We start from the raw sequence: 23,307 nt of genomic DNA on the forward strand, positions 1-23,307 counted from the left end.
AGAGAAGCATGCAAAGAGAGCATGAGGCCGTCTGCCCAGACCTACCAAACCACGCTTGCTATCTGAACAGAGGCGGACTGCTGCGAGCTGGGCGTTGCCGTTGCTGGCACAGTGGACGAGGTGACGGAGAATCGAAGCGAGATGCTCGGCAGGCGGAAGACACCACCGGGGGAAAAGGGGACAAAGGGCGGGAGGGAGGGAGCTGGAGGCTGTCAGGTCGTCTGGCCGTGAGTCTCCGGAATATCGAGTATCGTCGCTCTTCAGGCTCGTCGGCGTCTCGTCAAGCGGGTGAAGTTGAGATTCTTCTTCTTCTTCTTCTTCGCTGCTCGCTTTTTGGATGTCTCGACGCTAGCCTCTTTGGGAAGCCAGTGGCAGACGCGGTTGATAGGCGAAGCTGGCGGCAACCGAGGAGAAAAAGACAAGACAAGACAGAAAGGGTCGAGGGATGGGGATAGGGACAGCAAGATGGGGGAGGGGGCAGGTGATGGTAAGCGGAGTGTGGCAGGGTTGAGATATTTAAGATGGTGGTGGTGGTGGTGATGTTGCAATGTCGGGAGGTTTGGTCTACGAGCAGCCTATATTAATTGAATATTATATCCCCAAGCCCAGCTCTACTCAAAGTCACCGGAAAACATGCCTCTTCTTCGGCTATCTGTATGCCTTCTTGTATCCTGCTGGTTCTATTCTTTCTATCTCTCTCCCTATTACATCTGTATGGTGCTATTCTTCCCCGGTCTTCTGGTAGCCCTGAATCTGTGGGAGACACTCCAGCAACAGATTGAAAAGGCCCTGAAGATGAAGCTGTAGTTACACTCGGGGAAACGGAGAAATAGAGGCATCATATGGGATTGTGTGCGGTATTAGCCCTGGAAGCAGGTCATACCGTCCCATGGATGTCCTTCACAAGCTTCAAGTAGAAGTTGAAGCTCTGCCTGTTGTTGATTCGGTCGACATCCGAGAAGAAGCACTGTTATTCCATTAGGAAAGCAGCGGAAGCTACAGACAGCAAATACACCCCGGCCAGAGCAAGTATTCACTATACCCAGCCATCAGGATATGTGGGTATCATTCTGTTGGAGCATCTTCACATTGAATCCCCTTGGTAAGGAATGTAGACATGGATATTACGGGCCATTGAGGCCGGCCGTTCTCCAAGAGACAGCATCGTACCAGCAGGGCAAGATCAACAGGCCAGATAGACGTTGTTGAGCTGGAACCTGTGTCTTCTTTCTGAGCTATAGATTTTGGCCAGAGAAGAGTTCGCACCACAGCTTCAGCGAGCGTAGACGAGACGCAACCACCAGCACCAGTGCATCAAGCAGCATCATAGCTAGCCAGAGCAGTAGCATCCATCTTCTCGGTCTCATCCTTGAAGTAGAGCTTCCCTTTTTCCCAGACGTCTCTGTGTTTGGTGCCTGGCGTCTGTCCTGTAGTCCTCCCTCCCCTGCCAGGATGATGACAACCCCCTCGCACCGCCGTAACTATTGAATCAAGCACACCGTTAGCTCTCTCATCCTCTTGTTATCGTCGAAAAGGGCCTTCAACTCATCGGTGCTCGCTGCGAGAGTCTTATCGAAGCCTCCAAGGCGACTGAAGATCGCAAACAGAAGCCTCCCACAGTCAACCACCGTGCAGATTCCTCAGCCTCTTTTTTTCTTCTTGTTTAATCTCTGCATCTGCTTCTTCTTCCTCATCATCATCATCATCATCTCTTCATCTTCTTCATCTTCCTGTCCTGTCCTGTCGTCGCCGTCGTCTCGCCGTCTGTTCGTGGCCCTGGGCGGGGACTGAGCTACTAGCGAGGCTGCTCTTCTCCAAAAACTCCATAAACTCCAATCCTCGCCTTTCGCCTTCAACTCCCAACGTCAACTTCGACTTCGTCCACTTCCCGCCCACCAGCACCTCTCTAGCATGTAGCAGTGCTCGATCTCGCATCTTCCCGTACGCGAGTCCTGCTTCCCTGCCTCCTGCTCGCTCTCAGCCTGCCCCAATTCTCGAAACCCTCCCCTTTGGACGCCGCGGGTTCGTGAGCCAGAAGGACCGAGATTTTTGCCCACTCGCCCCCAGGAGCTTCGCATCCATCCTCACACGCGCTGCTGGTCCTCTCCGGCCTGATAATATCTCTCACGATACCTCTCTACACCTGTACGCACCCATTAATACCTGAGTCTTGCATGCGCCCACCGCCATGAACCCTCGTCGCTCCTCTCGAGCCCGCGCAACGCACCCAGCATCCGCCGCAATGCAGCATTCGGCCTCCTCCAGCTCGCTCAACTCCCTCAGCCGGCCGGAGCGAACCACGCGGTCGAATAACAACGGTAACAAGCCTACTCCGCCGCGCCGGTCGGCTGCTCAGCGGTCCCAGTCGCTGGACGATGGCGCGGACACGGCCAGCTCGAAGAACGACGCCGCCACCTCTGGATCGGGCTCTGGCTCTGGCACAAGCACCCGCCAGCAGCGACAGTCCAGGGGCCGCGAGGAAGTCGAGGCCGATGCCGATGCCGACGTGACGCTGACGGGAGACGAGTTCGACGAAGAGGGCGAGGAGGAGATCACACGCTGTATCTGCGGCCACCAAGACTACCCGGGTCTGCCTGCACACCGCGGCGGCGCCGCTGCTGCGTCCTCATCCAAGGGCGGCAAGGACGGCGACGGCCAGGGTGCGGGCTCCGGGGCTGATGCTCAGTCTGACGATGCCGGCAGCTTGTTCATCCAGTGCGATGAGTGCAAGGTCTGGCAGCACGGCGGCTGCGTCGGCATCATGGAAGAGGCCTCGAGTCCTGACGAGTATTTCTGCGAGAGATGCCGCAAGGACTTGCACAGTATCATTGTCGGACCTCATGGGTGAGTCGTCTCTTTTTATACTGCTTCCTATCTTGTCTGTTTCCTTCTGTCCTCTACTTCAAAGATTTTTTCTTTTCCTTATTACTAGTGGTGGCTGGTATCTCTCTTGCCTATTCACCGCCGCTGTGTTCTTGCGATTCACAGCATCCTCCATTGATTTCTCCGGCACTACGTACACTTTCAATTGTTCTCGCAACACACGTTATACACTATATAGGATGGCTTCACTCCCTCCCTTGAGCCCTGCTGCTCTCTCTTTATCCTCACCACATCACCCTTCCACCTGCCTTGCTCCTCAGTCACCAGCTTCATTTGAACTCCGGCATTCCTCAAAATGTGGGCATCGCGCTTACGGTCTCGCAGCCAGAAGTCCTCCCAATACCTCCCGGTAGCCGGGTCTACCTCATCGGCATCCTCAACTACCTCAAGAGAGACCGCAAAAACTTCGAAGGACAAGAAGCTCAAGAGCAGCGATACGTCTCCTCGCACTAAACGTAGAACCATGAACAGCCGTGATGCTGCCTATGATGAGGAAGAGCTGTTACGCAGAGCCATCGAGGAGAGCAAAGAAGACACTGCCTCCCTGGCCGAAGAGACTACTACCGGCCGCAGGGGCAAGAGAAGCCGCAGTGTTAGCGAACTGTACGTCTTCCTCCCATACTACACGCAGTCCGCAGTCTACTAACACGTTGATAGGAACAAACAAGCTGCTAAGAGACAGAGGACAAGCTCGCCTTCCCCCTCTTCCCGCTCAAAACCCTCCCGGCGCAACACCCGTTCTCCCTCAGAAGAAGAAACTAAGTCGAAGACTGCAAGTGTCAATGGCAACCAAAAGAAAACCAGAGCCACTCGGAACCAGCGCGAAAAGGAGCCTGAGCCTGAACCTGAACCCGAAAAGGAGGCTGCGCCTGAACCCGTTAGCCGACGTAAAGGCAGATCTGACCGTCGCAAAGGCGAAGGTAGGACAACTCCTCTATTCCCCGGACTTTGGACCACTTCCTAATTAAATTCGTAGACTCTGAACCCCCCGAAACCACTTCTCCCACAAAACCCACTCCAAATGCACCTGCACAGTCCGCCTCAGATACACCAACAGCTTCTACACCTGTTTCCAAACCTGCCACCCGCAAATCCGGCCGACCTCCAGCCCGACGTGGCCGTCTAGGCCGTAACCAGTACACTCGTGACCGTGATCCTCCCAATGGCACTACAGACGCCATCTCCAACTCTCCTCGTCGAGGCCAGTCCCGCGAGGATGTCACAACAGGTGACTCTCCCACCAGCGCCTCCAACGCAGGACCCAATGGCACGTATGCAAACGGCGAGACCGGCAAAGCAAGTCGACCACGCTACATGAACCCCAACCGCACTACAATGAACGACATGCGCCGGCGTGTAGCCGCCATCCTCGAATTCATTTCGCGGCTACAAGTGGAAATGGCTGCCAGCGGTGAGCAACCGACTCGACCGCCAGGCGACTCAAGTTCGACAATGGCAACAACAAGCCGTGATATGGCAGCCACCATTGCGAAAGCAGAGGCAATACTAAACGGCCTAACTAACGGCACATCGTCGAGCGAATGCCAAAGCTCGTCAGATGCACAAGTAGCTCCAACTTCAGCACCAGCTCCTGACGCAGACGCTGCTGGCAAGGACAAGGACTTCAAGGACCTCACCAGCGGCGAGATGATGGACGTCCTGACTCGAGGCTTGTTCAAGTGGCAGGAACTCTTCGGCAAATATGGTGATAAATAAAGCCGTTGCCATTGCCGTCACTGTCAATGCCACGCCCAGCATCTCATCCTCTTGTCCTGCTCTGTTTCCTTGCTTGCTTTGCTCTGCCAGCATGCCATGTCTTATGATACCATTGTATATTAGGAGTTCTCATTTAATCGCCGGCTTCTTCTTCCCTTCTCAACGCACATGTTTACCTCACCCCCTTTTCACATACATACATACCTGCATACCTGCTCTTCTCCCCAATCATGCATACGCTTTGATAGCGACATACCCTCCCACCCATCACATACTCAACACCACTCGTCGGTTTAATAATACCTTCTCACCTCGCCCCCATCATCACTATCAACAATCTATACCCAGAAACCACCTGCATCTTGCCTTCCATGATGAACCGCATTCAAATCAGTCTGTACTGTTCTACTATCAAACATAGGGAAATGGAGTTCTGTTACTGTTACTGTTACAACTTTGGCGCTATTCCTTCTATCTTTGTACTTCTCAACCGATGTCAAATATAGCTTATACTAGCGCTCGGACCTAGTTTAATCAATGCCCTTGCTCTGTTTATCGACTTGCTCTGGTGATTTTGCTACCTATGTTGTAGCAACACAAAGCGTCGCTCTACTGTACACTGCCGACACCTATCTATGCATTAACTCCGCCACTAACTCCGCTCATGCCAATGTCGCTTATGTAAGCCTTTACGGGCCGTGGAGCCCGAGGCTTCGGCAAAACTCAATTAGCGACTATCTCTCATTGGGCCGCCAGAGCCAAGACCGACCGACGGAAATCCCGTCCGTCCCCGTACCTCTTGCTTATCATCTTCAAACTCCACGCCTCTAACAAACACCTCCGACAAAGCCTCTAATCCGGCAACAAAAACACACAATGCAGAAGCAATGACAAACATGCTAATACTTTCGCCAATTTCCAGCCAGCTCCCCTCGTCTCTTACGGCCCAGAAGAAGCGCAGGGTCATGTAGTCACCGATACCCATAACAACCGTGAACAAGCTCCCACCTTGAAGCTTCAATCTCTTAGTCAGAAACCCAAGGTTGGTAGAAACCAGGGCGAAAGGAGCCAGGATCTTGAAAATAAGAAGAGCCGCTTGGCTGAAGGGCTCAAATATGGGAATTAACCTGTAGACAGCGTCCAACGAGAAGGAAGAGACTGACGCAATGTTTCCGGTGCTAAAGAAGGCGGATTGCAGCAGGAAGAGGAAGAACAGACAGACTCTTACATCTGATAGGACGAGACTTCTGTAGTTCCCCTGTGCGGCAGCCTTCTCTCCCTGCTTCGCTGCCCGCGGTATTGAAATTTCCTCTTCTAGGCCCGTTTTGGAGCTCAGGGCGCCGGAGGTAATGCTAATGTCATTCTTAGAATGTCGATATATCCTGTGTTCAAGTTGGACCCAGTTAAAGAGAGTAATAGAAATAGCGAAGTAAAAGAGCCCTTCATAAGAGATTGTAAGAATTATGAAGAGCGGCCCAAGTGCGAGGAAAATGATCATTTGGCGGAGGAGGTGATGTTTTCGTGGGCGCAAGGCATGGGCAAATGGTATCACAAGAGATGTAACTGTTTACATCGTTGTTAGCGCAGGAACAGGCCCCAAACACATAATTGTGCAAGACTCGGAAGCATATCTCAAAGCTATACAGTGGACAGGGTCTAATAACATCTGCAGGGAGGAGAAAACAAAACAGTGCTTACCCAGTGTAGTCCATCCAGCAACCTGTGTCCCCAACGGAAGTCCCTGCTTCGCCCTCAGAGAAGACACACTCGACCTCGTGACAAACACCGAAATAGCAACCAGTCCGACTTGCAAACCAAGAATCACTCTCGACACTCCATTGACATCTGCTGCGCTCTGCCTATCGCTTGAGAGCACAGTCTGCTCCAATAGTCTCTTTTCAAACACGATATACAGAAAACCAACGAGAAGGATTAAGATACCGCCGGCAGAACTAGAATGGAGTCAGCAATGATTAATATGTTGTATGAGGTTCACGTACATAAGAGTTATGTTCTCTAATTTGTTAGCTGGAAGAAGGGTAAAGACGCTCATAGCTGCGCAAGAAAATGCCCATATAGCGCACAGGAAGAAGTTTGTCTTGACAAAATCTGTGCCGTAGAGCAGTGGCCAAGCGGTAGCCGCCAGGTAGACAATCGTATAGACCTGTCGATTATAGTAGCTTTGAACCTGTGAAACTCGTCAGCAGGCATTGATAGATGGAACTCGGGTACTCACCATGACTTCTAGCAATGCCAAACATGCAGCGGTGTTTATTGCAAGCTTGACTGTATCACTCTTTGAAAACTGCGAAAATAATTTCTTCCTGCCCTCGGCCAACGCCCTCGAGCGTGCAAAGACCTCTTCCCAAAGCAAGACTGGAAAGAAGGCGTATGCGTAGTATGTGATCGGTGACGATTGGAAAGCGAGCAGACTATAAATCCCAACCAGGATCGAGACAAAACTGATAATGAGGCCCGGTGATCTCTGCACCTCAATCTTGCCATCAAGCACGTAGACATCTACGGCTGTTGTAAAAGAGAATGCGATCCAGCCAAGATAGCCCGCTGTAACCAGTGTTCGCAGAAATAGCCACGCATAGGTCTGCAGGTACCTTAGGCCCTGCAAAGCAATCTTGATGAGATCGTCAGATTGTTGTATTGCGGCTGTGTAATCTTGTTCCTGGATGAGTTCCTCAATGGATGCGAGACGATTCTCGATGCTAGTTTCAGCAAAGCCAGGGTAAGGCTTGTAATGTAGAACTTCACCCATCTTCTCGCGCTCCTTAACACGATACATCTCCAAAATCTCTTTCGCATTAACGAGCAGAGCCTTTGCTTTCTGCTCATCAGTAGCGTCCAGAAATGATAACGGAAGCTCTCCAACAGAATTGACAGGAGATTCCAGGCCGGCAAGGTACGCCATAAGAGCCGCGATGTCTGCCTGAGCAACATCATGGCGGTAGACATGATCCAGTTGCCAGTCACTCGAGAAGCCATCTTCATGACCCGGCGCCTTGCCACTCTTCACCGTCCTCGGCTTCGCAACTCCAGACCCCCAAGCAATTAGGGGCGTCCTAGTATTGTCAGGATGTCCATCTCCATGACTCCCCCAATCACTCATCCCATGGTCTGCAGTAAAAATAAAAGCTGTCTTATCATCATCGTAAAACCGATTAATGATATCCGTAATCTCCTGTACGCCCTGATCCACAATTTGGATATTCCTTAAGTACTCCTGTGAATATGGTCGATGTGCATGTCCAGTAGTATCCAAGCCCAGTAAATGTAGGAAAAACACAATCCTGTCTTGTCTTAGCCTCGTATTCAACTCTTTGTCTGTACCGGCATCTTCAAATAACTTCTTAACACGATCAAAGACCCAGTAATCTAGCTCCGTAGCATCCTTACTATAATCTTCAAACTCAGCCTCATACATCTGGTCTTCGACTCGGCCTGGTTCAGCACCGGTGGAAAACATTGGTAGGATATCCGGACTCCCCCAACTCCAGGTATGGTGGCTTCTATTAAAGACGCTGTCGAAGTTGACCGGGTTGAGTTTCCATCCTGTCGTTACTGCTGCCACATCTTCGTACAACCCAGCGATGAGGGCGACATGACCTGGCCGGGATTCAGTGGGGACACGGGTGTGAGAGACACCGAAAGTGCCATGTTCAAGTACTCGAGAGCGGAGAAAAGGGGCCATGGGGACAAGGTCCTGCGCGGATGAATCGTTTGCTGGTCTTGAAGGGTCAGGAAAGAACTGGAACGCCTTGTCAGCTCGGAGCCCATCACCTGCGAAGCTTAGGTCAGTATGCAATGGCTTGTGATGAGAAAAGAGTGATGAAATGTACCGACATACAGAACCAATCGCCTGGCGGGTGGTTCAGGTGTATCGACTTTGTATGCACGCATTCCATGTACAATTGGCGACACAAAGTAGATGTCGAAAATGGAATAGATATAAATCACATGGAACACGATCGCAGTTCCAAGGAACCCGACGCGTCCAACTCGTGCCATTGCGAGAGAAAGATAGCGTTCTGCCTTGTGCAAGCCAACGAAAGTGGAGCAATAGACTGCATCCGGGATGTATGAATGGGCGGAGTTAGCATGGACAGGATGTCCATATAGGTACGGAGTACGGCTGCCCACCTAACTAGTGGTTGGAGCGAGAGCCCAGTGGGTGCAATCGCTTTCCGAATATCCGAAGGTCAGCGCTTACTCCGGATTGTTTAGTTAGCAAATTAGCTGTTAAGTTGACTAACTTAATTTCCTGAGCAGTGCAACTAACTAGTTAGAGTTAGAGTTAGCTAAGTTAGCCCCACTAGTTAAATGCTAAGCCCCACATATAAACTCTTCCATTACAGGTACCTACTTATTGTAATTATAGTAAGCACTTACGATTGCAACTAAGCATGTAGTTAGTTAGTTACATGCTTTTGAACCCTAACAACGTTTACATGCCTAATGAACTTTACAGCAGCATGTTCAAGTCCTTGACCTCAAAACACCTAGAAGGTGACTAACTAATTTCTATCAAATTAAACATCGATTGTCATGAGCTAATTTGAAATATCAGAAAGGTATACTTCCATACTAAAGGACAGACCAGCGTCAAATCCTACCAATTTATTGCTACTGATCCCAGCGTGATATACCCGTAACCTCAGCTAAAAGGAATATAACACCAGTAGCTTACACGAATGATGACCATACGTAAACTTGGGAACCTGCCATACATTATTATCTTGATATTTGGCGTGGATTACATATCTCATGTTAAGTAAAAGGCTTATATCTATGATTACTGATAAGCATTATGCCGACTCAATCGCTAAGATGCACTTAAAATCTGAGCCACGATGAATGTATAGTATAATATATTGCAACGGTATCCAGATTATATACCGCAGCATCACCCCACTTCACACCGCATAGTAGCTCACACTCGGGCTATTGCTAGCACTTACTATGCTTAGACGCATACCTCCCCGAGGCTTACCATTCTTAGGCACGAAATCCGAAAGTCGCACCGTAGCTTGAGGAGTTATGCGGCTACACATAAATTCCACAAACTGATGAAAACGCTCGAGTATCACCTGTTCGGTGTCATCGCCTGTAGCCTGTCTTTTCCGGGTAAAAATATGAAAACAGTTGAGCCGCTCAGGCACAGATTTCAAGCCAGTGCAAATTGCCATATCCTGGCGCCACGCCGTCGGCAACGCTAAAATCACCAGAGAACGGATTCTGTTGCGATTTTTGGGCGTGATATGCTGGGTTATAAGATGCGGCTCGGCGGTCTCCTGAATTGTCCGAGGTGCATAGTGGATAGTAGCACTGAAACTCAGACGGAACCTGTTTTCGCCATAGAGAATGTCAAGACACTCCTCGCTTACTTGTTTGGAAAGATGAAGGATATTGTTTCTGTGGCCTGAAATCTGTTGATCAGAAGGTCGCTGCGGGTAGCTGAATTGCGGCTTGCCGTCGGCCGTCGATGGTAGAATGACCAGCCGCCCTCGAGGCAGACAACAGTAGTAGATTTCTCGACGTATTTCGAGGGGAAGGTCTAGGAGACGGAAGTGAGAACTCTGCTTCGATCTCTCCATAACTCAGTAGATGATAATAAGGTTGGTTTTGGATGAAGGTTTCTTCCGAAAATGCTTAAAATACTCCGTGATATCGTGAAAGTTACGTTCTTTGTCAAGGGGATGGATCTGTGACGTTGGAGCTTGGAGGATAAACGACTTGGTAGCGCTTTTGTGGTTGGAGTCAGAGAAATAGCCGCGATGTGGGTCTTGAGCAAGTGTTAAAAAGTGGATTCAGTGCGTCGAGAGCTATAAATAGTTAACTAGTCACGTGGCTCTATCTCAGGTCGACAACAGTATATCCATGACATTCACTGGTGGTCATAAATGAGGATTTCAGTATTGTATGATGCGCCGTGGAGAAGGAGAAGGGATGTCAAACGAAGTGTGCTGGATATATGTGGGAAAATAACAGATAAGTATGCCCTAAAATATGCAGTCCAAGAAAGGAACAAGAAAGAGAGAGAGAACAATGTTGAAAGGGATTAAAATCGGTTATCATTAAAATGGTTGGAGTAGTCCAGCTGCTCAATGAGATGCTATGCATGTATGGCAAATCGTCCCCTCTGGAAAATAAAGTCGCCGTGGATATCGTCTCTGACCACTCGATAACTATGGGTGAGATGTTGCCTGACAAGCTCCGTAGTGACGTCCTTTCCGTTCTCGTCCACCTCGACGACGGTATAAGAAGTCAAATATTTCGCAAAACACTCCATCAGAAGGCCAAACCACTTGACCCAGCTTCTGACCTTTTCGTCAAAGGCTGGGTCAAAGGGTGAATTGGGAGATTGCACGGGCTGCTCAGCAATGATCTTCAGCTGTCTTAGGCCAGGGAGCAACGAAGACCACAGCCCATCTGCAGGCACAGGCGGCGGTAGCCCGTATGCGGGCCCCATGTGTCGCACAATAACAACCACATCTCTGATTCTAGTTCTGTTCTCTGTAGTGATACGATTGGCAAGGAGGCATCGTTTCGAAGCGTTGAGGGTGATATAGAATCTGTTTTTGCCGTATAGTATGTTCAGACACTCCTCACTTATCTGTTTTGAGACGCGGAGGAGGGCATTTTTGTTCTTGACGTTTGACTTTTTTACTGCCGGCTGCGGAAAGCTAGCGCGGGCCCTGAAATAGCGTATCTCCTCAAAATGGGTATGGTACGGCATACAGTATGAATAGATTTCATGGCGAATTTCAAAGGGCAGATCGAGAAAACGAAAAGGGGCATCCGTTTGCTTTGTTGAGCTGGGAGCTTCCATTATCACCACTATTGACAGTCTGCTGCTCGTTAGATGTATACGGGACTGAGAGACGATAATATGGACTTGCGGTGTAGAGGGTAAGGTAGAGGGGTGAGACGTATATATACATCAAACCCCTGTCTTCACTCCAGTTTGGAATGAAATATCGCCAACTCATAGGGCTTTTTCATCGTGCATGGAGGCCATATATATGCACGATATTGTCTTGATTTGTTCGCCGATCGCATCGTGGGTATCGATCAGCTTAGGTGGGGATCGCTGGGGCACAGGTGAGGTATGCATCAAACGGGGTGTTGCAGTTGACCTTACCTCTCGGGTGAATGGCTCACTAAGTAGTTAAAAGTCGTTCAATTCCATCGAGCAAGAGCAACTAGTAAAAGGAGCAATTTATTCCCCAAGTCAGCTGTTCCCCGCCCTCAGGCTTGCCCTCCAGTTCGTATATTCAGTTCTCAGCCACCCAATGAATGCTCCATTGCTAACTCAACTGCAACGTTTGATGTGTAACTATCATGTAGCTTGGTTGGGTAGCTATGGCTCATCCCCTTTATCTCTGTCTTTGTGATGTATCTGCAAACCCCGGTCCCCAGCGGACGATAGATAACTATATGATAGTTATCGGCCTAACTGCAGGTTGACAAAGCAGAAGTCATGCGACGGCACGAGACACCCGACGGGCCTCACGAAGGTGGCAATGAAACCTGTTTCGAATAGGACACCAAGGAGCGAGTAAACCTTGCGATGCGGGGGTTTCTTCTGTTTCTCGCTGTCCCGCCGCTGCTATTCGCTGGATGGAGCGTGTCTCCCGCTTCATCTGGGCAGCAGTTGTGGGTAGCCGACCCGAGTGTGGTCTTGTGGCCCTGTGGGCTTTGGAGTCTGCTTCTCGTTTCGATATCTAGTTGCTTACTCGGGCGTCTCGTAGGGTAACTAAAGTTGCTGGTCAGTCGATGGTATGAGGGTTTCTTGAGCATGACCAGCGATATCAGCCCACCAGCACCGGAATGGAGAATATCAACCCTCTCCCGTTGACCAAGCTAAAGTCCCTCTGTTGCTGTACCAGTAGGCCATGAGCGAGCAGCAGCCTTTCTTCCGCTGCATACTTTTCCGACAGACGCAGGCCCCGCGAACCGCCTGGCTGGCTCTGCCTCCAATAGCACAGCGCCAAAAGGATGAGGCGAGATANNNNGCCGCGGAAAACAAAGTCCACCGGGTTTAGGCTGCTCCCGAGATAAGGGCCGCCGTCATCCCTGGCAGTAGCTAGATTACTCCGTGCATAGCCTGTCTGTCATGGTTGTTGGATATAGATAAAGTAAAGTAGACGTCAAGGGAATGGACTCACGATAGTTATAAAGCTACTAGCAAGTCAGTGGAAAGAATTGACCACAGATGAACTTGAATTTTATTACGTCAACATGGAGAAATGATTACAGCCAGTAACTAACAGTAGGTGTCGATATAGACAGGAAAGAAACAGAGTGTAGATATTATTTCTACTCAGTAAGAATATAAGAATGGTTGGCTCCCACCTAGGAAGCCATCCAAAGAGTCAACCAAATTCAAGAGCATAGTTCAGCGTCAACTAGTTAACCTATCCTAGCAACGACTTGTTTTTTACTACAGTGTAACATTTGTATGAAGACTCCTTTACCCTGGAACCCGTTATCTCGTGTTGGTCAATATACCGAGATCACAGAAGCCATGTACTACAGTCTAGGACCACGGATGTAACCCTTCGAACCAAACATTTAGTTAGCTGGCCCATGAATAGAGAGCAAACCAACACGTCATTCTCTACTTTAGTCCTACAAAAAGCGTCTACTTGGGGACCAACATAAGGGAAGAGTCTTACATAGAGCAAACTTTCATTTCCATTTCATTTTTACAAGGTTGATTAGACGTCGTATTAGTAAGAAAGCAAAGCAGGCACTGACAAAGGAAAGGTGTTCACTACTACTAAGTTTCAAGTTATCGACAAAGGAAAATAGAACATTGGATTCCGAGACGTAAAGAGGAAACAAGCTTGTCAAAATTGATGTCCAGGCAATACATCTGGTATCCAAACTAGACATAGATCAAAATGACAGGAAATTGAATTCGTTGTATCTCTACAAGTGGTGTGTTAGTTAACCGGGCAGAATATAAGGTTAAGGTTGGGGCCGAGGTACCTTTGTTTGGCTGACTGGTTTGTGGGTTTGGTTGTCTAAAGTCTGGAACCGTGGATGACCTTGTAGTCGACGACGAGCTCGCGGCCACCGTCGTTGATGACGAGGGCACGGACGGAGCCACGGCCCTCGGCAAAGGCATCGGCGATGCGGTTGAAGAGGTTGCCCTGGTCGACAACACGGAGACCCTGCTTGACGTCACCGGTCTCGGTCATGGCGACGATGCGGTTGTCGTCACGCATGTCGAGGACACGGTAGGTCTTGTAGACGGGGCCGAGCATGCTCTGGACGACGACAGATGGGGATGGGTTGGAGATGAAGCTGGACTCCTCATGGAGCTGGCGGGTGAAGAGGTCGACACCGAGGTAACGGTGCTGGCCAGTCTGCTGGGAAACGGAGACACGGATAACCTGGCAAGGGCGGCCCTGGAGGATCAAAAGGTCGCCGATGCGGATGAAGTGGCAGGGGATGGTGATGGTGTCTGGTGGGTGTCCACCACGGGGCTGGACAACGCGGACGTTTTCACGTGGGACAACTTGATTGGCGCGGCGCTCGTCAGAAATGATTCCATCTTCGTGAGTTTGGTGGTGGTGGTGATGGTGGCGGTGATGGAATGGGTGCATCACGCGCTCGGCAGCACGCTCGACTCCGCGGCGGAAGGAGTGGTACTGACCTTCGTCGTCGTAGTAACCCATTTTGGCTTTGGGGTCCTGCTCCTGAACTACGCGGTGATCAGAGATGAGGTTGAGGGTATCTGACTTCTTGGTCTGCTCCTGGTAGTCGATGTCACGGACTTCGACTGGTGGACGAGCGTTGTCGACGGTCTCGTAGGCCCGGCTGTAGGCAACGTCGACTTCTCGAACTTTCTCGGAGGGTCTCTCGACGGAGCTGAAGGTACGGCTGCTGCTGTACCCGACGTCTACGTCTCGAACTTGGCGGGGTTCAGACTCGTACTGGGCTTGGTAGCGAGGATCAGTACGGGCACGGTATTGACGCTCAGTGATGTCAAGCTGGGTATCAAGTTCAGTCTCTCGACGATCTCTGGTCTCGTAGTATCTAGAGGACTCTAGTTAGAGGGAGGGAAATGGAGGGAAAAGCAAAGAAAACAAGACTAACCTTTCCCGGGAAAGCTGAACTTCAGGGATGTGTTCCTGCTGGTGGCTGTGACGGGGGTGCTCCTCGTGGGCTACGACAGTGGTTTGTCTGTAGTCGGTGACAGGACGGAACTCCTCGTTGTCGAAGCGCTGGTCAAAGGAAGCAGTGGCTTGCTGGGTAGAGGTTCTTGGTGCTGGGAGGGGGCCTTCGTATCGAGTATCTTCCCGTCCGACGCGCGAAGCACCTGAAAACTTGACCTCGCCCTCTACTCTCTCCTGAGTCGACTCAGAGACAGCGGCAGCAGCGTCACTCCGGTACGACGACGGGAAGACACTGAAGGGGATGGGGACGCGGGCGTCAAAGTCCAGATTGGCTGCTTGAGGGGCGTCCTTTCTCGAATGCCTTTCGAACTGGGTGACAATTCGAAAGGCTAGACAAGAAAAGACGGGGGTCTCTCAAGTCCTACAGCTACAACGGGGACGAAGGGGCACAGAGGGTGATGAGAACGAAGATAGACTGGCGTCTGTCCTGTTCTGGGAGATGGAAGAAGGTCAATTGAGATGGAATTGATGGAGTGAAGTCGAGGCTGGCGATGGAGGAGAGGAAGAAGAAGAGGAAGAAGAAGAAGAAGAAGGAAGAGAAAGTCGGAGGCTGGGAAGTTTTCGACTTCTTATTTGGCCTGCGGCAGAAAAGGAGGACCAAAGGCGGCCTGTATCTGTACGGTAAGAAAACAAGGCTTTTGTTTGTTTATTTTACGATGTCACGTCCAGAAGCGGCTAGCGTGGTTTCCCGGCACAGGTCCCTGGTACCGTACGACGTATTTTACGTTACAAACGGCACCTCAACTCTGGTTGTTGGTTTGACAGGCCCCGGGTGAGAGACCTCGCAAGTGAGAGAGAGAGAGAGAGGGTGAGAGATGGTGAAAGGAAGGATATACAAAGTGAGAGGGACGATGAGGACAGTTAGTAGTGAAGACAAAAGGGCCGATGGAGAAGACGTCGTGGACCTTGGTGGTTGGTTGCCACCACAATGCCAGCTCATGCAAGCTCTCAGACCCAGCCTCCCCAGCTCTGGCTCGCTCCAGCTCCAGTTCCAGCTCCGGCGTTGCGTGCTGCCTTCCCCAGCCATCGGCCTCGACTCGACTCCATTGCTGCAGCATCCCAATTTCCAGCCTTCAGAAGACGGCAACTCGGGCAGCGCATCGCCCACATGTCAAAAAACTATGTCTGGGGCCTCTTTGATCCTCCTGGTCGCTTGCTTGCTTTTCACGTTTCTGATGTTTCTGGTACGGAAGCAGGAGTGCAGATTACAGCGTTACGGCGTCAATACAGTGTTACGCGCGGCGCCTACAAAAGAGACGTAAACAGAGGCCAGCCGATGACTAATCACGGGATGGGGATGGACCTCGGCTTTTTTACGCCGGCCTGTTTGGTCTGCTGCGGTTGCCCGGGCGACGGCGCCAGCCACCGGCCTCCGTTGCAGTGTTGTTTTACCGCCAGCTTCGCTTGTTCAGTGTTACCATGGCAGCACGATCGGATGCGTGTGTCTCTTTGGCTGCTGTCAGAGAGATGATGCCTGCTGCTGCTGCTGCTGCTGCCGCCGCCGCCGCTCCCTCCATGCTGGACCCCATCGGATAACTACCCAGAGACCTGGAGACACCCCCACAGTCAACAGACACCACACCGTGAAGCACCAGCCTATTCCAATCCGCTCGATCAGAGGGTTGAACGATGCCGTTGCCCCCGCTCCCACTAGGCAACGGATCAGGTTGCTTGCTGCCGTCACCGCTGACGGGTTGAACGGGTACAGGTCCACCAGCAGCGTGCTCATTGCTGTAAAGGCGCTACCGGTGCAGAAGCCCGTCACAAACTGCAGTATCAGTGGTCCAGCAAGCATCGCCCTCTGCTCAAGAGCCCAACCGTACCCAACCATCGTGGCCATGCCGGCGTAGAGGAGTGGGAGCATGAGCGAAATCCGGGCCCGTTCGATGGGGAATTCCTTCAGGCTTTGGGCTCGTTTGCGGTCCACAGGCAGGCCAAGGCTCGTAGCGATGCGCCGGAACTTCCAGTCTAGAAGGTGGCCAATGCTGAAGCTTGATGCTATCCCCCCAGCTGCGCTTGGCCTTTAAATACGTTAGCAACCAAAAATACTTCTATCCCACGAGAACCCATGGGCCCCACGACTGAAATTGACATACAAGTAGCAGAGTCCAACCTGGAACTCGTTGAATCCATATATCTCTTTGAAGAGGGATGGGACAGAAGCCAACATGATATAAAACGCCCCGTACAACACCGCGGTGACCCCCAGGATCAGTCCGATGTCCTTCTCTAGCGCCAATCTTGCACACTGCAGCGGGTTAGGAAAGCTAGATGTCCTCCTCTTGATCCCTTGGTCTGCCAGAGATGCTTCCCATTCCACCTTGCTCGGCCGGACCTTTTTGCCTTTCCATATATCCATCAGTGTGCGGCTCCACCACCACGGCGGTTGCACAGAGCCATCACCCACCACATTCCGGCATGTTTCCGGCACAAAAAGCACATACGGCACCAGAAACACTCCGGCTCCAATTGCCAGAAACCAGAAGGTTGATCGCCATCCAAGGTACTGCACAAGTACACCACCTAGTACCGGGCCTATTGCTGGACCAACCAAAGTTCCCGTCAAAACCATGCCTACATACCTCCCCCTTTCGGAGACAGTTGCAATGTCTGCCATCACACCCATCGTGATGGCAATGGTCGCGCTACTTCCTGCACTCTGCAGGCACCGCAGCACTAACAGTGCTGGATAACTGTTCTGCAGGGCTAGGCCAATGTTGGCAGCTAGGTAAACTGCAAAAGTGGTAATGTATGCAGGCCTGCGCCCGCTTGTGTCTGCAAAGTCTCCAAAAAATGTGGGGGAGAGGGCCTGGAAGACCATGTAGGTGGTCAGTGTCAGATTGATAAGGTTAGTCGAGACGTTCAGATCGGCTGAAATGGGGGTCAGGGCCGGCAAGTAAACTGTTGTCGACATGGGGGAGAATAAGGATGAAAATGTAGCCATCGCCAATATAAAAATCTTGGTTCCTGGTTTGAAAGCTGAATAGATTGCCGCTTCTTCCTCTCTTCCTCTTTCTTCTTGGGTATGGCCACTTTCAAGTTCTCCCATATCTTTGGCTCCACCGTTGGCATTGGCATCGAGTACTCCATCCTGACAGATAACGTTTTCTATTTCCTTCTCTGGCATATTCACGTCCAGGTTTCCTTGAAGAGGTAGTAATTCGCCCTTTCTTCGGAACCCCAGGGGACTTTTGAATATATATTAAATCCAGGCCAGACTGTACCAAAAATTCAAGGCTCATGGTTGAATAGCATGCTCTTTGATACCCCACCCCGTTCGGACGACCCAAAGGGCGTCACCGACGGGAAGTGCTGTTATTTCCGTTAAACCCGCTTTCTCAAAGGTGCAGATAAACTGACATAAAAGGGAAAAAAAGGGAAAAAACAAATGACTCGAGTGGCGACCTCAGGTGTTATGCATGTTTTAGCTAGGATGCAGCTGCATTTCCTTGGACGCGAAAATGTTATTCACAGCGATCTATCGTATAACCGGACTCCCGGCAAGTCACATGGGGTTAGTTATGTCAACCGCCATAAAGTTACCCAAGGACCATCAGAAGTAAGTATGGGCATGGGCAGTTCGAAGAGCAACTGAATCTATCAATTGAACACATTAGCCGAAGAGTAGAATCAGCTTCGGTAGGGCGTCTCAAGCAGCAAAGATGAAGCTGTAGTCAGAATTGCCGGATCGGGTAGCAAGCTCTACCTAGATCCTCCAGTATGTAGACATCACATGTCCCGCTTCCTGCCAGGTTTGTTCACCTCGGGCCGCGATGTTCTTCTTCTCGGTGCAGATAGAAAACTGCCTTCCAGGGTTGGAGATAACGAGCAGCTGTTAGATATTATTTGCTGTTGCAGCATCAGCTTCATGAACTTCATGAGAACCATCCACTCACAGATAACGAAGCAACCCTCACGATGGATGTCAGTCTCCCTCCACAGGCTGCAGTGTACCTCCTGCTGGTATCCCTACCAATCCTGGTCAATTCAATATACATAGGCCACCTTCTGGCCAAACCAATCTCCTCCCTCGCCTTTCTCTCAGGAGCCCTCCACTTAACTCTCAACGAACCCTCTCCCTACCGCAATTACATCACCTGGGGCCTCTTCTTCTCTCTCATCGGAGATTTCCTCCTAATACCCTCCCGAAGCGAGTACAGCATACACACCAAGTCCCAGAACCCAAACCAACCGAAGGTTGAGAAGGAAGTGTCTCTATCGGCGTCATTCCAGGCTGGAATCGGTGCTTTCGCTGCAGCTCACATAGCGTATATCCTTGCCTTTCTGGAAGATACGCAAAGCATATCATGGTCTGTCTTCGTGAGTGTGGCGATGGCCTCGTTACTTGCTGCGAGATGGCTGGGGGTATTATACCCGAGACCAGGAAGTGAGCTGGAGGCAAACGCCTCGCTGATGAGATCAAATGTGTTGCGTCTGTCTGTGCCGGATGATATGCGGCATCTGGTGTGTTTGTATACGTTGATCATCAGCTGTATGGTTGCTTCTGCTGTTTCGACGGTACCGGTGCTGCGACTTCCGACGAGCATGTCGATGCAGAATCAAAGAAGCTTGGGAGCAGTAATGTTTGTCATTAGTGATTTGTTTGTTGCAAAGGATGCGTTTAGCAAGAAATCGGGTGATAAGGGAGGGTATTTCTGGCTCCAGGCTTCTGTTGGATGGGAGCTTTATTTCTGGGGGCAGATGGTTCTGGCTGGTACCGTGAATGGAGCATAGATGGCTGCTGGGTTTTACTTGGTTTATCTATTTAGAGGGCCGTGCTACTTGAATACGTATTTATTTTCGTATATCAGCTGAATTAAAAGTGGTACAAATATCAAGCGTTATTATCATTACTGACATGGCATTAAAAAGGACAGAAGGAAAACAATCTATCTGCAGGAAGATGGAATGTATGGGTGGGTGAAAGGGGAAAGAAAAGGAGCCATACTAAACAGTCAAAACATTATTATCGTGGTGCTTTTGGGATTTCACTTGAAACATAAACCTGATGCCAATATTATGCAACGACATATCAAGAAGCAAATAAATATTTATGGCAAATTTTAAGAAAATAGGAGGGGGATAAATGATCTGCGGACTAGAGAACGTAAGTAGAGAGATGTTGGGTTGAAGGAGAGTTAATTGATGTGTATATTGAACAGGGGATGTAAAATATATCAGAGAATGGCATTGATCAACGGTCGGATTCATGGTGTTGTTGTAGATATCTTGTTTCAGGAAATCCCAAAAACTTTTTTCAGCCTTGGAAACCTGCCCTTTTTCTCATGTCGGGGGATCTCATTCCGCAACGATGAGAGGTGCACTTCTGATACCGCTGATACAGTCGAATTGTCATCTGTGGCACGTCTAGAAGGCCGGAACCGAGACGCCCAGAGAGATCTTTCTGCTCTAGCCGGACTCATTGGGCTGTTCGGTACAGACGCGGTGTTTGTAGGTTGTGTTGTATTCTGTGCTGCCACACTATCTGCTGTCCGAGGGCGAGTGTCTGAGTCCTTGCCATTAGTGATTTCCTGCATTGGTAACACTGTTGGCCTTCTTCTCTCGGTCGTACTGGGTGACGATGGTAGAGAGAATGCAGTGTGCCCGTTTGAACGAAGAGGCCAGGAGTCACCGGCAGGCCGATGCATTAGTTTGCTCGCTCGTTTCTGCAGTTTGGGTGATAGTGGCTGCCAATCACTCCGCGAACTTTCCAATACGTGTCCATTGACAGATGTGGATCTTGCGTAGTCTTCTTCTGGTAGGCCCGGGGAAGCAATACTGGCTTGTTCCAGCCCCAGCCTTGGTTGCTCGAGGGTTATATCGGGCTTTCGTAGCATTGACTCTCTACGTAGCTTGTTGTTCTTTGGCAGGTGAAGACGCCCAAGCAAACCACTCCTGTGTTTGATATTGAACTCAGGAAGTTGCTCAGGGCCTGGTATGGCGGAGATTGCAGCTGATTGCTCAATGTCTCTCGGAGCCATTAGCCTTGCTACAGCAGCAGCAACGGCGGGGTCCTTAATAGCCCTTGAGTCGCCCTTAATCGACTTTTTCCGTCGTAGAACATGTCTGGTAGCCTCGTCCTCGGAACTATCGTCAAGGTCGGTCGAGTCGCCTTCTGTTTCATTTCGTCTCCTCGGTATACCCCGGACAGGCCTGAGTTTGATAGCCCCGCCTTCTTCATCGCTGGAATCTTCGTATCTTGATTTAAACGGCTGATGTTTTGCTGATGATCCATTTGCCTTTGCAGATTTGCCTCGGCCGGTTAACACAGAGAATCTCGAAGTGGCGGTGCTTGGAGACTGACGCAGAGTGGTTCGCATCGTTGGACGGGTATCGTTAGAGGAGAATGGTCGGCGGTTTAATGAATGGTCAATTGTCTTTGTAGGAGGCAGACCGCCGTCCGATAGCACTTCCATGTGATCAGCACTGGTCGTCCTCATGGTTCGTCGTAGGGTATAGCGCCCCGTTGAACGGAATCTCTTGGGCCGTTTGAAACTGCTGGATGAGTCGCTTGCATTTGACATTGTCCGCTGTGGACGGATTGCGGGAGCGGCTTTCCCCTTTGCTTTGACAGGTTTGTTTTCACTTGATCCATTGGATTCTAGGATTGGGCGAAGAGCCGGTGAGTGACGGTTGAATTGTCCAGAAGAGCATATGTTTGGGCTTGGATGAGATGGGGCTGCGGGTGGGCTTGTCGTCTTCTCTTCGAATAAGGGCTTCCCAGCTGTCTTAGCTGTAGATAAAGCCTGGCGGCGACTTTCGCCTTCTTCAGCGGTACCTTCTGGTTGACGTTGATGAGCAGGTTGCGACTGCGTTTCTGGAGTAACATTTGCCGCTGCATAAGATTCGGCTGTACCGTTTAATTCGTCTCGTTGACCTCTTTCTTGAGGCTGAGAATGCGTGACGCTGGGCTGCTGTGGCTGCGGCACGGAGGGTACTGATCTATCGACTATTGCATCAATAGAGCCAAAACCATCTCCCTCCAGGTCCGAGAGATCTTCATAGGCATCACTATAGACACTATTCCCCGAATCAGAGTCAGAGTCACCATCTTCCTCCTCGCGGCCCTGAGTCTTTGTATCATTTGCTGAGAAATACGAGTTAACTCCTTGCGTGCTTTCGTCTTTGGGTATCTCAGAGGATGGCCTTTTAGAGTGCGCGACCTCCTCCATACCTGGTGTGGCAGGTTGAATGAATATCGCGGGAGTCGGCTTCAGGTGATTTGGCGCCTCTATTTGGCGAGGTTGGGAAGTTCCGTTGGCTTGGCTGGGTGTATCCTTTGACGCAGGGGTATCATCCCTCTTGCTATCGAGATGTGCTGGGAAATACTGTAGCTCTGGTCCTTCATCGCCGGAAGTGTCGTCCGATAGCGAGCTGTAGCCGGTGCTCTCCAGTGATGTCACTTCAGGCGGCAGCTGCAGATTAGTGTTTGCATCATGTTTGCTCTGGTCTCTCCCACCAGCAGTAGAAAGGATCCCACCAATTGCATGGTCGGCAGAGGAAGAAGATATTTCCAATGCTGGATTCGGGTCATCCTCAAAGTCCTTTGATCTTGATGGCTTGCGACCCCGAATGCTGCCAAATGACGGTAGGGCAGGGCGTGGAGTGAAGCACTGCTCAAAGTCGTTCAAATCATCGTCGCCGAACTTTGACCGAATGACACTGTCGCTCCACGACCGAGGCGTATGTGCCCGGGGACTTTGAGATGTTAGAGACTCTGGAGAAGTAGGAGGACTGATGCCATGGCCGATGACTTCTGTCTCGTCTTCAAAGCTGACTTTGGGATGTCTCTTTTTTGAACCCGCCCTGGAGCCATCGTCGGAGACCAAGGAGGTCCCCTCGGAAGTCTCGCTGCCTGGTTGGCCCGGTTGGTAAGTTAGTCTTTCGGGACGAGTTCCCAGGGAAGGGCTGGGTGTCGATTTCAACGCAGGTTTAGCTGGTGAAAGTGATCTTGGTGGAGGGTTGTGTAGGTTCTTCTCCGAGTCTGGTATTTCCAGATGCTCGGAGAAGCGTGTGAGCCTGTTTGGACTGATGGACGAAGGCCTGATGTGGAAGACTTTTGGGGTAGGTAGCGCAGAAGAGTCCTGGGCCTGTGATTGTTGTTGTTGTTGTTGTTGTGGTTTCCCCCTGGGTTTGGTATGTTGAACAGGCGGTGGTTCCTTCAATTTGATAGTTTCCATCGGACGCTGCTTGGTGAAATCTAAGCTTTCATGGATTACCTGTCGTTTGATAGGCTGGTCATCCTCGGCTTCTTCCTGCAGTTCTAGGACTGTCGAAGGCCTCCTACCAAGGATTGGTGGTGGTGATGCATGACGTATTTCATCATGGCTATCTGTTTGCGTTCCACCAGTAACAGTAGGCGAAGGTTTAGCAACGGTATCGTTCACCACCGGCTTGTTGTCTGTCTGCTGTGTACCAGGCGGAGAAGTTGGCATTGGGTTAAAGGAGTCGTCTGCAACCTGTGTGGCTTGATCAACCAGCATTGGTCGAGACTCTGACAGCGGCGGTG

General features: G+C 50.7%; 7 protein-coding genes across 7 annotated transcripts; 2 read left to right on the forward strand and 5 right to left on the reverse strand.

Annotated features, from left to right (window-relative positions):
• Window positions 1–8: 8 nt before the first annotated feature.
• TRV_08020 (transcriptional regulator (Cti6), putative) lies at window positions 9–4,599 on the forward strand (the record flags this gene model as incomplete). The annotated part of the gene is made up of 12 exons (XM_003017923.1): window positions 9–227; window positions 265–487; window positions 522–712; window positions 772–803; window positions 983–1,102; window positions 1,272–1,420; window positions 1,608–2,145; window positions 2,266–2,844; window positions 2,933–3,180; window positions 3,237–3,486; window positions 3,541–3,803; window positions 3,860–4,599. 12 exons carry the CDS (start codon window positions 9–11, stop codon window positions 4,597–4,599), a joined length of 3,552 nt encoding a protein of 1,183 aa, XP_003017969.1.
• Window positions 4,600–5,326: 727 nt separating this feature from the next.
• Window positions 5,327–8,302, reverse strand: TRV_08021 (uncharacterized protein; the record flags this gene model as incomplete). Its single annotated transcript, XM_003017924.1, has 4 exons — window positions 5,327–6,162; window positions 6,298–6,551; window positions 6,600–6,763; window positions 6,836–8,302. The coding sequence occupies 4 exons, from the start codon at window positions 8,300–8,302 to the stop codon at window positions 5,327–5,329; spliced, it is 2,721 nt and encodes a 906-aa protein (XP_003017970.1).
• A 2,421-nt stretch (window positions 8,303–10,723) lies between these two features.
• On the reverse strand, window positions 10,724–11,440 carry TRV_08022 (uncharacterized protein; the record flags this gene model as incomplete). The annotated part of the gene is made up of 1 exon (XM_003017925.1): window positions 10,724–11,440. The coding sequence occupies one exon, from the start codon at window positions 11,438–11,440 to the stop codon at window positions 10,724–10,726; it is 717 nt and encodes a 238-aa protein (XP_003017971.1).
• Window positions 11,441–13,640: 2,200 nt separating this feature from the next.
• Window positions 13,641–15,825, reverse strand: TRV_08023 (Woronin body protein HexA, putative; the record flags this gene model as incomplete). Its single annotated transcript, XM_003017926.1, has 4 exons — window positions 13,641–14,658; window positions 14,719–15,127; window positions 15,189–15,406; window positions 15,533–15,825. 4 exons carry the CDS (start codon window positions 15,823–15,825, stop codon window positions 13,641–13,643), a joined length of 1,938 nt encoding a protein of 645 aa, XP_003017972.1.
• Window positions 15,826–16,186: 361 nt separating this feature from the next.
• On the reverse strand, window positions 16,187–17,925 carry TRV_08024 (MFS transporter, putative; the record flags this gene model as incomplete). Its single annotated transcript, XM_003017927.1, has 3 exons — window positions 16,187–16,529; window positions 16,568–16,819; window positions 16,895–17,925. 3 exons carry the CDS (start codon window positions 17,923–17,925, stop codon window positions 16,187–16,189), a joined length of 1,626 nt encoding a protein of 541 aa, XP_003017973.1.
• A 306-nt stretch (window positions 17,926–18,231) lies between these two features.
• On the forward strand, window positions 18,232–19,532 carry TRV_08025 (uncharacterized protein; the record flags this gene model as incomplete). Its single annotated transcript, XM_003017928.1, has 3 exons — window positions 18,232–18,357; window positions 18,442–18,516; window positions 18,657–19,532. The coding sequence occupies 3 exons, from the start codon at window positions 18,232–18,234 to the stop codon at window positions 19,530–19,532; spliced, it is 1,077 nt and encodes a 358-aa protein (XP_003017974.1).
• A 500-nt stretch (window positions 19,533–20,032) lies between these two features.
• On the reverse strand, window positions 20,033–23,281 carry TRV_08026 (uncharacterized protein; the record flags this gene model as incomplete). The annotated part of the gene is made up of 1 exon (XM_003017929.1): window positions 20,033–23,281. The coding sequence occupies one exon, from the start codon at window positions 23,279–23,281 to the stop codon at window positions 20,033–20,035; it is 3,249 nt and encodes a 1,082-aa protein (XP_003017975.1).
• Window positions 23,282–23,307: the final 26 nt, after the last annotated feature.

Source organism: Trichophyton verrucosum (assembly GCF_000151505.1).
Source record: "Trichophyton verrucosum HKI 0517 chromosome Unknown contig01231_1.f1.exp, whole genome shotgun sequence".
In the NCBI taxonomy this organism is placed as follows: Eukaryota; Fungi; Ascomycota; class Eurotiomycetes; order Onygenales; family Arthrodermataceae; genus Trichophyton; species Trichophyton verrucosum.